Source organism: Passer montanus, unplaced genomic scaffold (assembly GCF_014805655.1).
Source record: "Passer montanus isolate IOZ18808 unplaced genomic scaffold, ASM1480565v1 scaffold85, whole genome shotgun sequence".
Classification (NCBI taxonomy): domain Eukaryota; kingdom Metazoa; phylum Chordata; class Aves; order Passeriformes; family Passeridae; genus Passer; species Passer montanus.
Genome location: NW_024373812.1, coordinates 1,163,090 through 1,179,566, shown reverse-complemented (window position 1 = coordinate 1,179,566; position 16,477 = coordinate 1,163,090). Strand labels below are relative to the sequence as shown.

Below are 16,477 nucleotides of genomic sequence, written 5' to 3'. Positions count from 1 at the left end.
ACGCTTAAAGTGGGAAAAAACTCCTTCTGCTCTCCACCTCCCCATCTGCTACAGATCAGTATGAACCAAAGAACAAATAATATGCATGAATACAACAGGGAACAGACCATCAAAAGAAGAGGGCTTAAGCACACCAACATGGAAAGGATTTGTAAAAAGCTGGCAGGCAGGCTTGGAGAAGGCAATATCATTACAACAGAGATTTCCCCTGGAAATGCTGCTTTCAGAAAAGCTTAGTGAACATATAGTGAACAGAGTGCTTGCTGCTTACACATACATACATGACCTTCACCATCTGCAAGACAACTTTTCCTTTTGCAAGTACAGCCTCATGGATAAAATACCTTCTTGAGGATTTTGCATGCTGAGTCCAAGCTTTTAAGTTCCAGTTTATTCCAGAAATTATTCTAGGGTTTTGTTAAATCACATCAGGAGCAGACTTGAATTCTTTGGCTGGCCTCACTCTTTCCCTCATACCATTGGATTTCCTTTACTACAGATGCTGATGCTAACTTCTCAGTGTCTTGTAATGCTTTAGTATCTCCTCTCTGCACAAATACATTGAATGTCAATGAATGTAAGGAGAGGCACCTGTGTTATATACAAGGGAAAATATATAGGAGAATAATTCACTAAATACAAGTCACTGATTCTTTTCAAAGCCTTTTGTACACTAATTATCCATGGACTGTAATTTCTGCTTGCCATTCAAATTTTCCTGGATTTTGTTTCACATCAGTACTGTGCTAGTGTCTCAGTCTTGCATGTATAGTCAAAGTTTAGCTGTTCACCTCTTTAATCCTCTACTATTGCAAATTCCCTGTGTGATAGATATATTTACATCTCGCATTGATGAGTTCACTTTGCAGTCCTGTACATGTTTATTTTTGTTAAACCAGTAAGAGCTTCTGTGCAGCATGACTAGAGGGTCTGTGTGACTTAAGAAAACACATGCTTTTGAAAATTGTACGTGTATCAAAGATTACTTTAGAATTGCCCTCTTGCATTCATAATTCTGATGAGATCACAAAGACTGAAATTAACTACTGTGTTTTCACCATTAGTCATACCTGATTGCACACTGGCAATGGGCCATAGACATGAATTGTTCTTCCTTTGCTAAAAGTGCTTTCAGTACATCTTATTTTCCTCTGCTTCTGAGTCCTAAAATGTGTGGCATTTATAAATATGAATCTGGGATTATGTAAATATGGGTGAAACAAAGGAACTGACAGCTTTCCAACAAGCTAACCCAGACTAAAGTACTTTCTATGATCTGAAAACTCAGGCGTAATAGCAGAACATCGTAACTGCAACAATCCTCTTTGGTTAGGAGCACCTTGAGAAACCAGACTCATCCTGCCTACATTTTTCCTTTCTTTCATTCTGGTTTGTGCAAAGACTAACACAGTCTTACAGCTTCGTGCAAAATAGATGAGAAGACTAGGTGTACTAGTGGTGTGGTGTGACCACAGTGGATGCAATTAGAGCATCATTTCTTCAATCTTCCAAAGACCAACTGAGCAAATCAACCTGCTGAGGACTTTTGTGGTTGTAGCATTTTCAGCTACCTTTTCAAGACAAAAAGGTCACATAGCAGCCCAAGTATGATATTGTCTCTTTCCTTTCACTATAACATGAGCAGAAATTGATCGGTCCATCACATAGCACATCCTTCAGTACCAGAACTGTTTTTCACATATGCCTCTGTAAGTGTCTGATTTTTATTTTCTCTTCAAGCACGAGTTGCTGAAGTATACCTAAGAAACAGATTTTTTTTAAGCACTTGGACTACTCCATAGACATAAAACATGAAAAAACATGTTGGATGTGTATATCAGTTGCATCATTTCCCTAATTAAATAATATTTTCTGTTACTTAGTCTCTTGTCATTTGCAGTGAAATTTGAGTATTGCTGGGAAGTCAAAAGGACAGTATTGGATCAATTTTCCATCAGCTGAAAGCCTCAATGTGTAAGTAATGTATAATTTAACCAAATGTAAATGTAAATGTGAGGCTGAACTTGCAAATGCACCAGTGTACCTGTGTATTCCATCACACTGTGATGTCAACAGAAGCAAACTCATGAGGAGGAGTAGATAATGTGTAAAAGAAGGAAAATACCAACAAAAGGCCCAAAGTTGCAATCAACAGGTTTACATGGCTAATCTAACCATCCCTAACCACTCCCCCTAACCAGGGAAATTTTTCTGAGACTAAGTAACTCCTGGAAATGCAGTTGATTAAGAAACAGTAGAAAACTGTTTCATTTGAAACCAATGGCTAAAACAAACCCAAGTTCTCAACTCATAATATTCTTGAGAAATAAATTTGTACTGAGATTGATTGAAAGGTGGGTTCCGAATTTGGCAGGAGGTCTGATTGAGAGTTTATCTCTTTCCTAAAGTGTTTCACAGACAGCAAGATAGCACAGGACCTCTTTGGAGAAATGTCTTTGTAATGTCATAGTTGGCAACCAGGAATTTTTCACAACACGCACAGTTTATTGTCACTGTTGCTACGTCAGTGTATATGTTTGCAAACACATGTTGATGTACATATGCAAGTGCTGTCCCTGTCCTTTATGCACACACCCTTGTGGACACTCACCCCATGTATAGGGACACCTCGCTGTCATTGCTGTGAGATGTACATAAATAAAGTATTGCTACATCTTGAGAGTTGAAAAACCGAGTCCTCAGGCTGCTAAAGTGTGCCCTTGAACAAGAGACGGAGACTGTGACAGAGCCAGGAGCGAGACCAGAGCATATGGACCCTTCAAACCTCCCAGCCGCCGGCGCATCTTCCCCGCAAAACAAAGTGCTAAATTAACCACGATTAATTCAGCACGTGTCAGTGCAAGCCCTCACTCCCTCACTCCGTCCCCGCGAGCAGCAGCTCCAGCCCGCGCGGCGAGGGAGCGGAAAAGGCGCTCCTCACTTTTCGGGGGGTCCTGCCTTTCCGCCCCCCTTCGCTTCTGCTCGGCGCGTTTCCAGCGACCGCCACCCGCCCCGCTGTCGGGCTGGCCCCCGCCAGCCGTGTGGGACCCATCGGGGCGGGACGGGGCGGCGGGAGGCGGGGAGGGACGGGAGGGAGCGCGCTACCGAAAGGCGAGGAGGGGAAAACGGAGAGAGGGGCGTGCGAGGGGCAGCGCCTCAGCCGCGGGGGATTAAAGGGCGCGGATACCTGCGGGGGCCGGCGGGGAGGCCGGCAGGGAGGCAGAGAGGCAGGCCGGACGCCTCTCCGAGTAGAGAAGAGGTGGGGCGTCAGGGGGCGACCAGCAGCTCTTCTGCCGCGGCTGCCGGCGGCTGCCCGCGCCCGCCGCACGCCATGTGGCCCCTGGTGGCTCTCTGCTGCTGGGGGGGACTGTCCCTGTCGCTGTCGCCGTCGGCGCCGCAGGGCCGGGCGGGCGGCCAGCCGGGCGCCCTCCTCCGCGCCCCAACTTTCGCGTCGCCGTCCCTGGAGGCGCCGCCGCTGCCCGACACGACGGAGAGCAAAGTGGAGAAGCTGGGGCGCGCCTTCAAGCGCCAGGTGCGGCGTCTGCGGGCGCGCAGCGGACGGCTGGAGCTGGTCTTCCTGGTGGACGAGTCGTCGAGCGTGGGTCCGGCCAACTTCCTCAGCGAGCTGCGCTTCGTCAAGAAGCTGCTCTCCGACTTCCCCGTGGTGCCCGCGGCCACGCGCGTCGCCATCGTCACCTTCTCCTCGCGCAGCAACGTGGTGCCCCGCGTGGACTACATCTCGCGGCGGCGGCCGCAGCAGCACAAGTGCGCCCTGCTGGGACGCGAGATCCCCGGCATCGCCTACCGCGGCGGCGGCACCTACACCAAGGGCGCCTTCCAGCAGGCGGCGGTGAGCCGGGGCGCTGGGACGGGGCGCTGAGAGGGACGCGGGGTGCGCGGTGCGGTGCGGGGTGCGCCTGGCAAGGCGAGGTCTCGGCATCGAGGGAAGGAAGGCAGGGCGATGCGAGGCGCGGCAGTGCGTGGCGTGTCGGGGTGTACGGTGTGCCGTGCTGTGCAGGGTGTGGTGTGGGAATGTGGCTCTCTGCGTTGTTCGAGGGTGTTCCGCGACAAGGGTGTAGGGCTGTGTGGTGGGATGTGGAATGGTGTGGTGTGGGATGCCCAATAGTCTGGTCAGAGCAATTAGTCACTACCTTCCCGTGCTGTCTGCACCTGCAACTCCCAAGTTTTCCGCTGCCCTTGCAAACAAATGTGTGAAATTCCTTCTTTGAAGGGACATGGAGTCCGTGTCTCAATTTCAGAAGTGATACATATGCGTCAAGTCTGGTATCTGAAATGCCTGTCAGTTTTCACGGCAGCGGGACTTGAGTGCCTGCTAGCTGTCAGACCTACCTACCAGGTGTCTGTTTTAATTGCTGATGACTTACAATATACCAATAAGTATGGGCAGTATACCAATAAGTGCAGTATACCAATAAGTAGGGGCATGTCCCCAGGAACATTTCCAGACACCGTAACACAATCACTTTTCATGCTGTCATACAGACCCACGGCAGAAATTTGGTCTTGGCAGCCCCTGGACATGTGTTGGCACTTGGTCATGCTGGGGAAGACTTCTCAGTTGATGGTCAAGGGACAGCTAGTCTACCCAGGAAGTTTTTTTTGCAAGGCTGGGCCTGGCTTTTCCTTGTTTTTTGGCTTCTGTATTCAGAAATAACAACCAAATCAAGTATCATTTGTGATTTTTTTATTTTTTTTTTTTAATCTAATTTCTGGTGGTGTCCTGTAGCTGAGCATTGGGTGCACTTGTCTTGAAACACAGATTCTTGTTTGGAGCTGAGGAGTGAGATTGCAAGAGGTGCGTCACTGCTGGGCATATGAAATTGGCAGAGATTATTCTCTTCTTCACTTTTGGCAGGAGAAAGCAAGTTCACTTAAAATGTGCTCAGAGCTGCACATGCCAAACCTGCTTCAGGAAAACACATCCCGGTATTAGATCTTCCACTGTGAAGCCATGTTTCAATATATATCCATCCCAGGGGTGTCGTGTGAAAAAGTTAATGATACAAGTTAAAAATAGCCATTAAAAACAAAATACAAGCTTAAGAAATACCATCTGTCATCTTGATAGGGAATCTTGACTAATGATATCTTTAAAGTGGAATAAACAAAAAATCCCTTCAGAAACCTACAATTTAGTTTCTTGAGCCCAGCTAAGCTTTGTGGCTGCAACAGCATGACTGTCATTTTACACTGTGTTCTTATAAGAATGTGGGAAGAAAAATATTCGCATGGTGACAGGGAAAATTAAGATAGAATGACAAGGTTAAATTCCGGTCTGTTTACTAGCTTTTGGTTGAAGATGCTGTACTGTGGTTTTCTTCAGTATGATTTCTTCATGTCAGACAAATGAATGTCTTCAGAGAATACTCTCCTTTCTAGACACTCTTCAGAAAATGACTGTTCCAAGTTTAAAATACTATGTTGGAATAAATCTAGGAAGTTTTTGAAGTATAATAAAACTGCTACTCCCTCTGGACTCTTAGACTGCTGCGTTATGTTTTTAACTGTCTTTTGGTACAACCATAATTTTCCAAAATGTCTCTTTTTTGAATTGTTCTTTTTCTTTTACACTCTAACTTGGGACTCCTTATGCTTCTGATGAGAATTCTCTGCTACTTTTCCAAACTCAAAAGTATCTGCATTACAAAGTCTCTGGAATTGCATCACTTTTGTGTAATAGTAATAGCAAATGAAGGAAAGTGCATTGTTAGAATAAACCCAGCACTTAAATCATCATGCAGTACTCTTCTTTGGTAGGTCTCAAAGTTATTAATTCACATCTGTGACAGTTCCACTGAAACCACTGAGGCAGAGTGATAAGTGAATTCTGCAAGGTCAGCAGGCCAGTTAGTGTCTGACTTGGGAACATAAGTGAACAGGAACAAGGTTTACAAAGCAGTAGCTGTCTCAGAACCTGTGGCAGCAAAACAGTTGCACAACCACAGAATGTCCATATTCTTTAAAAAACATTAGAGTTCTCCTTGACACTGCAGCTTTGCATCATTTCCAAAGGTTCTTTGCAGACAAATTTATTGCAGAGTTTCTGTGTTTGTCAAAGCTGTCTTTACTAACTTTTGCCATGTAGACCGCACTTTGGTATTCCTACCCTGCCTATTATAGTCTATGTGATTCACAGAAGTATGCCAAATACACCACAAGAGACAGAATCCTGATGAGAATAGCTGAACTTCTATTGATGTTTGGGTTTGCCACTCTGTGATTTCATGCCATGCCTGAGCTAGCAAGTGCTCATTTTCGGAGTCTTTCTTTTAAGGCACATGCAAACAGTCTTAGAAGGGGAAAGAAACTGAGCTCATTAATTCAAAACTCTTTGGCTTCAGTTTTTCGCAGCATAAGTTGGTGGGACAGCACAAACTACATGCAGCTTATGTTAAGCAGATTGCTTATTGCATTATGGAAAGCTACAGAGCTGTTGTGACAGCAAGAAAGAACCAAAGCAGAATTGAAAATACAAACAGGTTAAAGCAAGTATTGTTCCTGATGCTTAAGGAATGCAACTAAAGCCCAAAGACCTCAGTGGTGAAAAGTGTTGAGAGACCTGTAGGCACCTGTATTGGAGCTTCTGAACCTGAGAGACAACCGCTGCTAACAGCACCCATTATGTTTTGCAGGAAGGATATGCATTTGTTACCAGATGGGCTTTGAAATAGAACTGAGGGGTCATCATGCAATTGTGGAAGCTTAATGGGTTCTTGTTTTAGCAGCTGAGTCACAGTTACATATACGCCAGCATTGGTGTTCTATCTTTTTTGATGGACAGTTTGGACATCCTGAAGCTGCATTGGTTTTGGTTGTCTAAAAAAAAAGATTAAAATAAAAATTATTTAAACTACTCCATGTGGCAATGTGTTGATAAAATTGTATCTTCTGAAAAAAAAAGATAGTCTTATTTCTGTCTTTCAGTGGAAGTAAAATAGAAACAATTTCTCTTCATAATTGAAGGGGAGGTGGTAGGTATGCACTACTGTTGAGCAGAAGTCAGAGATAGTACTCAGACAAGTACTCAGAGAAGTCGATTGTAAAAAATCTGGCAAAACAGTAGCTGAGGGAGCCTTTGGGATTTCTGTGTTATAAAAATAATTGTTGCATTAAAAAGGTAATTCTTTTTTTGTTTTTGTAATTCATCTTCACTCCATTGAAGGCATTAGAGGTATAGATATATGCAAGTGAAAGGTTTATCACCTACAGAGTAGGGTTACACATTTTCTGAGAATCTGGTCTTTGAAATCAGGTGTTTGTATCTAATATGATTTTGGGAGAGTGTGACGAATGTCCAACTAGCATGTCAAATCCCATGATCGTGTTGTAGTTAATAAATATTTTTAAAAGTGTCCCCCAAAAGAATGTAAGCACATATCAGTTTAGAGTAAACAGTTCTAATGCTTATTTAATGCTTGTTTAATTAAGTAAGGGTGGCTTTTGTTTCTTCTGTATGACAAAACACAAAAGTAAAAGATGCAGCATTGTTACCCACTAGGAAAATTAGTTTTAATTTTCAATGCATTTTCAGATTCAGAATCTCATTTTCAAATTAAAATTAATAATTTATTGAAGCTAAAGAGCTGAAAGTATTTTCTTACCAGGTACTTGGTTAAGTTTTTTTTAATTTGAAAAAAAGTAATGCCCTCTCACTAAGAAGATGGACATTCAGAATCATGTATATTGTCTGGTTATCAAGCATGTGTTTGTGGATTTCTGTTCCTGTGTTCCCTGCCAAATCTGCAGCTAATAATAAGAGAATAGCAGATTCTAAGTTATCTTTGGCATCATGCTCTAAATATCTGATGATGGCTTGGGTCAACTAGAGCTAACTGACTGGTTGACAGCATTTTTGACATGGCTTTAGAAGTCTGTTAAAGCTATGGTAGTTTAAAAAAAAATCAAAGTCAACCTCTGTGGCCACTTTTGCAATTGCAGAGTTAGTAGTTAGGGATTACCAAATTGAAAGTAGTGTTCCTGTCAGCCATCACTGGTGTCAGCTCCAAGTCTCCAGTTTCAATCAGCGTGGTGTTGTGAAGAGTACTGCATACTCCAACCCCGCATGGGGTTTGTTCACAAGATTAATAAGGCAGGGTCAGAGGCAAGATACACATCTGCACATTGTTCTTATACCAAGCCTGAAATATACCTACCTTTAGAAGTTATTAAGTAGTTAACTTTTCTCTGACCTTTTGGCCAGGACAGGCAAAAAGTGCTCTGTTTAGCATAATATCTGTGGCTGCCTAATCAGGATTAATACTTTCTTTAGTTGAAAACCTGTTCTTTGGAATTTTTCTGCTTGTGTTTACAAAATTGTGTCTTGCCTTTTGGTCTAATCAGAAGCGTGTAATTTGGAAGCCTGGTGTAGATATTGCTGCACAAAATAAAACAAATCTTGCGCATGTAATATCTGAACTAACGATACAATGAATGAAATATTTTACCAGGATGATATCTGGATCATATCATCCTAAATGTTTCAGGAATAGAGATTCCTTTTCCTGAGAAAATCATTTATCATCTCAGAGCCTTTTTTGGAAGGGTCTGACAATAAGCCCCTTCTGATCCCCAGTCCTTAAAAGTTATGACCCTTACAGAGAAATCAGTCTTATCATGTGCTTTACTTCAGAGATACGAAGACAAACCAGAAAAGCTGCTGAGTGATTTGTTCTGAGAGAAGGAATAAATTCATAGCATTACAATTTTGAAGAAGTCAGGACAAAATAAGTCGGTTCATTTTAAATTCATTTCCTAAGCTTACAAGAGGCGTTTACAGCAAAATATATAATATTTAGCAGTAGTTCCTGACACAAGCCTCAGCATTAAACTTCTGAATGTTTATTTTGCACGTTCTGTGATACGTATTCTACCCTTTGTCCCCCAGTTCCATGTGGTACCAGAATTTGTGAGTCAGATTTTGCAGGTGAGGCTGGATGTTTGTGATGCCAAGAATTTTCTGACTTTTCTAGGTGCAGAAATTAAAAGCACTATTGCTTTTAGCAACAGGTTCTTTGTAGGACCAGGACCCTGCTTAAATTTTGGAGCTGCTTACTTCTCTATGACAGTAACACAATCCAAAACAAAGCTCTTGTTAAAATTATAATACTCCCTCTGCTTCAAGGTCTCACTGGCAACCTCAGCCAGGAAGATGAAGAGCCTCCTTCAATGTAAGCAGCAGTCTGTAAAGAGCTTTAATGTTCAGAGTCATGGTGTTCTGCTAAGCATGGGCAGTATGAACAGTTAAGCAGACATGGGTTTCTCTCCCAAGCACTCCCCCACTTCCAGTTGGTCTGGGACATCTCTTATCAGTGATAACTTTGTGTTAGTGTTGCTCAATTCTAGCAGTCCTGGAGAAAAAAAAAAATATTCAGATGATAATTGAACAGTGACAGTTGGCAGTAGATGGGCCAGGTCATGAATTGTGTTTGTTCTTTTGGAACTAATTATTCAGTTCAGCTTTTCTTTTTTCCCTCTGCTTATTTAAAGTAATAAATGTTTAAAGCAAACTCAAAAGAAACAAATATTTGGCAGATGTACTAGTCAATAGTGATGTGAGTGCTTGGTCTGAAAATACATGAAAATCAGTTATGTATTTAGTAAAATATTTTTGAGTCCCTATTTTTATTGTTAGGACAAGATCTGCGCAGTACTAAAGAAATCAAATAATGTCTTTGTTATTTTAATGATGGAAACTGCTCACAGAGAAGAAAACTAAGATTTTTCATTTTTTGAATCAAACTGAGATCTGTTAGCAAATGCTGTTTTGAATATAGCATGCAGCATGGCAGCATATAAAGGCCTCCAGCAACTGCACAAAGTCTTGATAAAGTTGTTAAAAGTTATATAGCATAAGAGTTCAGAAAATATCTATGTACATAACATGCCCTGTTTTTTAATGTCCTGTTTAGAGGACCTCAGAATGATGGAAGATATCTGTGTTAGTTGTTTCCTGGAAACTAGATGAATTCTGTTCTTTCTAGTTCAGAGCTCAAAACTGCAAGCCACACAATTTCAAATCACTAGATCCAACAGTCTTAACTCAACTCTGAGAGTCAAAATTCTGTGTAATAGTTCTGTGTCATTGTAAAGCCAGTGATGGTTCTGGGTTGTTTAGGCTTTTGTTCTGGTTGCTCAGGACTGTGTCTGAGTTGGTGTTTTAATATACTCAGGGATGGAGAGCCCACAAACCTTCTGGGAAACCTGTTTCAGTGGTTGATTACTCTTGCAGCAGAAATGTTGCTTCCTCTCTTTAAGTGGAATGTTGGTATTTAAATATATGCTTCTTGCCTCATCCTACCAATTAAAAGGTTCTGTATACATCTTTTACTCCCCCCCTCATCAAGTAGTTGTATAATATGCATGGATAAGAGGACCTCAAACCTTCTTTTCCCCCGTCTGAACATTACTAGCTGTGTCAGTCTTTGCTCAGATGTCATGTCAGTACATTGGCTGGCCATGAACTTGCCTGGCTTTTTCATCTGTGCGCTTTCATCCATATAGAGCGGTTGTTCTGACATAGTTGTGAGATCTACTCAGATCATGCCTTCCAGTTACTGAAAGAACTATTTAAGTATTTTAAATATCCAGATTATTTCTATAGATACATCTTTTCTCTGAATTAAGATTGCCTTTCTTGCTAGGGAAATATCCAAGGGAAGCTTTAGTATTAGTTTCTTTTAGATAGGTAACAGCTCATTCTCCAGGGCCCGTGTAGCAATGCAGAGAAGAGTGGGAAAGGTTGGAAGCCAAAACCTCTTAACTATGGAATATTTTTTAGTTCATTTTGTGAAACCTAAAGAGGGGATAAGATTCATTCAATTTGAGCAGTAAAAATAGCAATGTATAGTGACAGAAAGAAAATACGGTGAAATCACCATATTTGCTGTTTTAGAGAGAGAGCTCAGGAGGTGTAGCCAGGTCTTTTATGTACCCAAAATCAATAAAATAAAACTCCTTAGACCAGTGTAACACTACACCAGGCATTCTTTATTCGGTTGGATGCATGAGGGGATATCTCCACTGAAATAGCCTGCATGCTGAATGCAGAAAAAGCTCCTGTTTATCTACTATATTTTACTTACATATTCATAGATTTTCCCAGGAAAAAAACTATACATATTATAATAATTTTCTCAAAGTCATTACCTTACATTCCCTTCCTTCTGTGCATGTTTTCTGTCCTGGGAGACTGGTGATCCCTGGCGATGGGCAACCCCAAAGTTATACCTGACTGCCTGGTGAACTTGTAAAAGCTTGCAGAATGGGGCTGGGTTGCTTTCCAGGTCTTCTTCGTGCAGAATCAGCATTATGTGGGTCCATAGGCCCGTGGTTTTTGAGGAGCAAGCACCTACCAGGTGCAAGCAATTCTCCACCTGGCAACAGTTTCCTGATGAAGGGCAACGGTATTTGTCACACTCTGGCTTTGCATTACTCTTGGGAGATGACCAGATTCCTCAGGAGTGCTCTGGATTCAGTGATAAGATGTCTCAGCTTCACCAAAAGCTATGTTTGATCACAGTACTGGTGGGGTTTTTTTTTGTTTTTTTTTTTCTTTACAGAACATTTATTTATGTAAAATCTCCTGTCAGATTTGGACGTTTTTACCTGGGGGAAAGGTGAAAGCAAAGAAACCTTGGAACAGAAGTTTAGCTTGCCAAAGATATTTAGCATTGCCATTTCCCTTTGTGAATGAAAGACTGATCTGCTTCTGAAGCCACATGTGATAAATTAGGATGTACTGTTTTAATATTGTTATGAATATATGGACCAAATCTATGCAGTGTTTTTTGTAATAAACTAACATTTATTCATTTTAAAATAGGCTTAGTAACAAATATGTTACCTTATGGATAGTTAAATTAATTCTATAATATTATAAAATGGAAATTATTTCTTTTATATTGAATAAGTGATCATATAGGAAAAAGAATAATTTAATTCTATTTGGAGCTCACCCCCTGATGTGTATGTTTTATGTCATTCCTAAAGTGAAAGGAAATCCAGTGTAAGTGGTCTTCTTGGGTAGAACAGCTGAATGGCTCTCTAGTGGAGAGTTTTCTGGTTTGCTTCTGAAATGCAGCGGTGGTTCTTCCTGATCTGTAAGAATTAATATTCCCTTTGTAGTGTTTGTCCTGCAAAGTGAATGTTGGATAATGTTATTTTGAAGGTTAGGCTCCAACTTAAGCATTTTAAGGCAAGCTTCTCTTGGAGCTGTATGATGTTACAGCCTAGCTTGGTTTTAAAGTGAGAGAGGGTAACCCATTTCAACTTGTTTCCCTCTAGATAGATATATTAATATTCAATTCTGTACGATCAGAATCTTCTTTGAAACCAAAAGAGAGAGGAAGGACAGGAATCAGGTCCAGGATCATATGTTTACAGATTACATGCAGCAGATGTAGTTGAGACAGTAACAGAGAACCTTTGACAACATCATTGTTGTGGCTGTCAAGTGACTGAAGACATCTTTGCCCTTCAATACTGCTCTTCTCCTAATTTTGTGTTACAAACTCCATGTTAATGTTAAAAATGTAGAAGTTAGAATTTAACTGGTTTTATAACTGTACTGATAGGATTTATTTTTCCATTATGTGAATTTTCATTCCAGTAGTGAATTTCTAGAGGACGATTTTGTATGATAACTCTTTTGTTGCACAAGACTTCATATTTTAATTCTAAGGACTTTTATTGGCACCAAAAAATTGGTTAGACTGCCAGATATTTGTACACACCAAACAGTCACTGAACACAATACAGATGGTAATAACTTTTTGCTAATGTGAAAAGAATGTTTTATTTAAAATCTGGAAGGATTACTGAAACTGACTGATCTACTACTCCTCTGAAGGAAGTGTAGACAAGAAACTAGTTACTGAAATGGTAAAATATTAGGTATTTCTAGTAGCCCTGTGAATTTCTATTCATTCATCAATAGCACTAGTTGTTTTGTTTTGTTTGTACTTATCCCCTATTAATTTATAATATTGACCAAATGGGTTAAATTCTCAATTTAACAGGCCATTCAGCCCTGTGATTTGAGTTATGGCTGGTGTTCAGTTTCATTTGATGGTAAAATCAGAAGCAGATGTGGATATTCATGTCAAAGAAACAGGTTCTCAGGATCTTTTAAACTTACTAGTACCATTTTGAGGGCTTTAAAACTGTATTTATTGAAGAACCTGATAATTTATGAAGGGACTGCAAAGCCTCGTCATGGAAAAAAAAATAATCTTTATGTAGATACAGTCCATTAAGTTGGCAGGGGCTGATGAACAATCTCTGTGTGTACTTACACATTTAGGGGTTAAACAAGTTTAGGGGTTGAACAAACATTTTAAAATATATGAACTTTCTCTTTGGGGAAAAATCGCTTCAGAACAGCTTTCTGGAGAGGGAAGGAGAGAGAGGTTACTCAGAATAGAGGGATGTAAGTCAGGGTTAGAGAAAACAAAAATTATGTGAAATGCTGCACAAGTATTGCAGAGAAGAGGAATGGAGACTGATACTTGGATTGTCAGCAGCGCTAACAGGCTGGTGGCCTGTCCTCTTATTATCACAAAAAGAAACAAAATACTGAGTGGACCAACAGACATACTAAAATTATTTTGAAATCAACTTTTGTCTTCTTTCCTCTTCCTTGCCCCCCCTACACGGTGAATGTTTCTTTCCCTCCCTTGTTGTTTTCCTCTGTTTTTATGCAGCAGGGATTCTGTGTCTAGAGTTACAGCTGCAAGACATGAGGGCCAAGCTGGTCAGTTGCTTTGTTTTGTTTTGATTTCCAGGGGCAATATGTAGCAATCTTGCCTGTTTGTCTGTCTGTTTCTCTACTCAGATTCTCTGGTGGCTGAATATTCAAGTCTTCTGGGTAGCAGGAAGACATCTTCATGCTCTCTTACCTGTTGGCTCAATTTGTGTCTGTGTGACAGAAGTGTTGTCTTGAAGAGGTGGTTGCCCTTTGAGATGCAGAGGACAGAATAGATGTTGGCTCTTGCCTTGACAGAGGGTCATGTAGCCAAGGCATATTTTCCTCTCAGAAATAGTTATTTTTTAGTTATTAATAGTTATAGTTAATAGTTATTTAAAAGTTAATAGTTATTTAAAAGACCATCCTCAAAGATGGTCTTTTACTGATGCTTTCAACTTACTCAAACCCACATCTTTTTAAAGGTCTTGCAAAGCAATTTTTCCTGGGACCTGGCTTACAAGGAAATTCATGGACGGTTTGTGTTTCAGGAGTTTCAGAGGGTATTTGTAGCAGTTCAATTTTGTAAGACAAAAATCCCTGCTTATTTTCTAGTCAGAATTAAGTAGTCCTGAGATATCTGTAGTCCTGTAGACTACTGGGGCTCAAGCTCATTTGTTCACTGGCCATGCAGACAGACATGTCTCCGGGAAACATGGAAGTTTGATTACTGCTAATTATGAGCATTAACTGCTGAAGAACCAGGGCAATGTGGAAGGCCATCCACTACCTTAATCTGCAAAGTGTGCGAAACTTTCTGTTATGCAGTGAGGGAAACAGTGCTGAAGGATACTACAGAAACTGCCATTCTTCCAAAATTAAGCTTTGTTCCCCCTTCTGTACGTTACGCACAATCACAAGCTGAAATAATGATCTGCTAGAGCAATCTGCCTGTAGGTGGGATCTTCAGAGAATTGCACTGGCAATCTCCATAATGTCTCTTAACCCTGTGTAAGTTGTGGTTTCTTCCTCAGTTACACGCATTCCACAACTTGCATGTAATTTGGAGCATATTTTTCCACCTGTATTATGTAATGTGCAGAATGAATGTTCTTTTTTCAAAGTTCAGAGATGCTACAGTTGCCAAAATCTAGTGAGTATGGATAGAACATATGTTTTCCTTGTCTTGTTTTTCCAAAAAAAGGGTCATTTTTACTGAAATAGCTTTAGACAAACATCCTGAGTGGAGAACATCAGCCTGAGTATTTAAGAAGTTGGATAGAAGTTGAAGTTATTTATATTCTGTTTTAAAATAGCACAGTTAATGGTGAATATATTAATTATACATGTTAATTATAAATAACATTACTGTCTCTGCCTGCAGTCACTTGTATTAGAGATCAGTTTCAGAATGCATTTTGAAATAGGCATTTGTACATCTTTCTTTTACTGTTTGTCTTCGTGTTGCCCTTTATCTTGTCTTTTTCTTCCTGATTCTTTTCATTCTAGTTTCCCACTTCATTCTGGTTTCCCTACTACATTCTGGTTTTCCACTTATAACTTAGGCAATATGAGGAACAATAAGTTTGATTTGTGAAGGGTATTTTTGACTGCAAGAGAATCTGGTTTCACTCCCTTTGGGTTTTTGCAAACAAGTAGTAATAAAATCAAGCCCAACAGCAAAATATTGCTTGGCAGTCTCTCAGACCACAGTGCCAGTGGTATGTGCTTTGATTTATGGCGTCTGTGCTTATTTTTGCATAGTATCTACCTGAAATCAGAGAACTGACAAATCAAAAATCCAATTGTCCTAAAATGTGGCTTGGTTTACTGAGAAGGGGTATAAAAACTGCAGGTTATTTAGGCTGGCCTAGCTAGTAACCTTTTGGATGAGGTGAAAGCCAGATGATTTTATTTCATAAGACTTACATAAAGATTTTGTAATAAAATAGCTCAGCTTGGTTGATTTCTGGTTTTGGAATTTGTGCTTGTTAAGAGTGTCTTAATCACATTTACCTCCTTGTCATACAATGGCATGTCTTTTGGAGTATCATTCAAAGATCTATTAAATGTGGTCTTTTGCATTAATTGTAGCATGGTACAACCTATTATTGAAATAAACATGGGCATAATATGCCTGCTACCAAATTGGAAGTCTTCATCTAATTCTTTCTATGTAAGTTCCCAGAGGATGGAGAAAATATATTTTCACAATCCCCTGCTTTAGGGTTGTGGACAGCACCTGGCCATGATTAGGAAGACTAGTGCATTGTCAGACTGGAGGACTGAAACAGGCAGGAATCTGTGGGGCTTGTTCTCACTCAGGTAGTTCTGGGCAGTATCATATATGCTTTGTGTGAAGTACTGGGAAGAGCGAGCAGCAGAGTAGAAGGAACTACCGGCATTTTTGAGGCCATGATGGACAATCGAAAGTGATCTTGGCATACTGTTGTAAGGGAAGAAGGCATCATTCAGTAGGGACAAATGGGGAATTTTAATGCTGGATTTAAAATAACCAACAGTCAAAATACTTGTTAGGAGAAGCCTTACGATAAATCAGCATTAGGATTTATAGTTTAGTCAGTCAAAACATAATATTGTATTAAAATATGTTCGATTGTGTTTTGGGTCTTGCACTAGATTTTCAATGTTTGTAGTATCTATTTAAACTTCAGCCCCAACAAAGTCACTTAAGCTCTCAGAATCATTGTGAATCTGATGCATGGGTGACTTAATCAATCAACATGAAAAGTGTCTTATGTCTTATCATGTCAT

General features: G+C 40.5%; 1 protein-coding gene across 1 annotated transcript in view; it reads left to right on the top strand.

The window, feature by feature from the left end:
• The first annotated feature begins 3,136 nt into the window (after positions 1-3,136).
• Positions 3,137-16,477, top strand: part of SVEP1 (sushi, von Willebrand factor type A, EGF and pentraxin domain containing 1) — a 118,436-nt gene continuing 105,095 nt past the window's right edge. Inside the window, exon 1 of the mRNA XM_039733256.1 lies at positions 3,137-3,850. Within this exon, the coding sequence (XP_039589190.1) occupies positions 3,332-3,850 (519 nt within the window). The 5' untranslated portion in view covers positions 3,137-3,331. The remainder of the gene's footprint in view (positions 3,851-16,477) is intronic.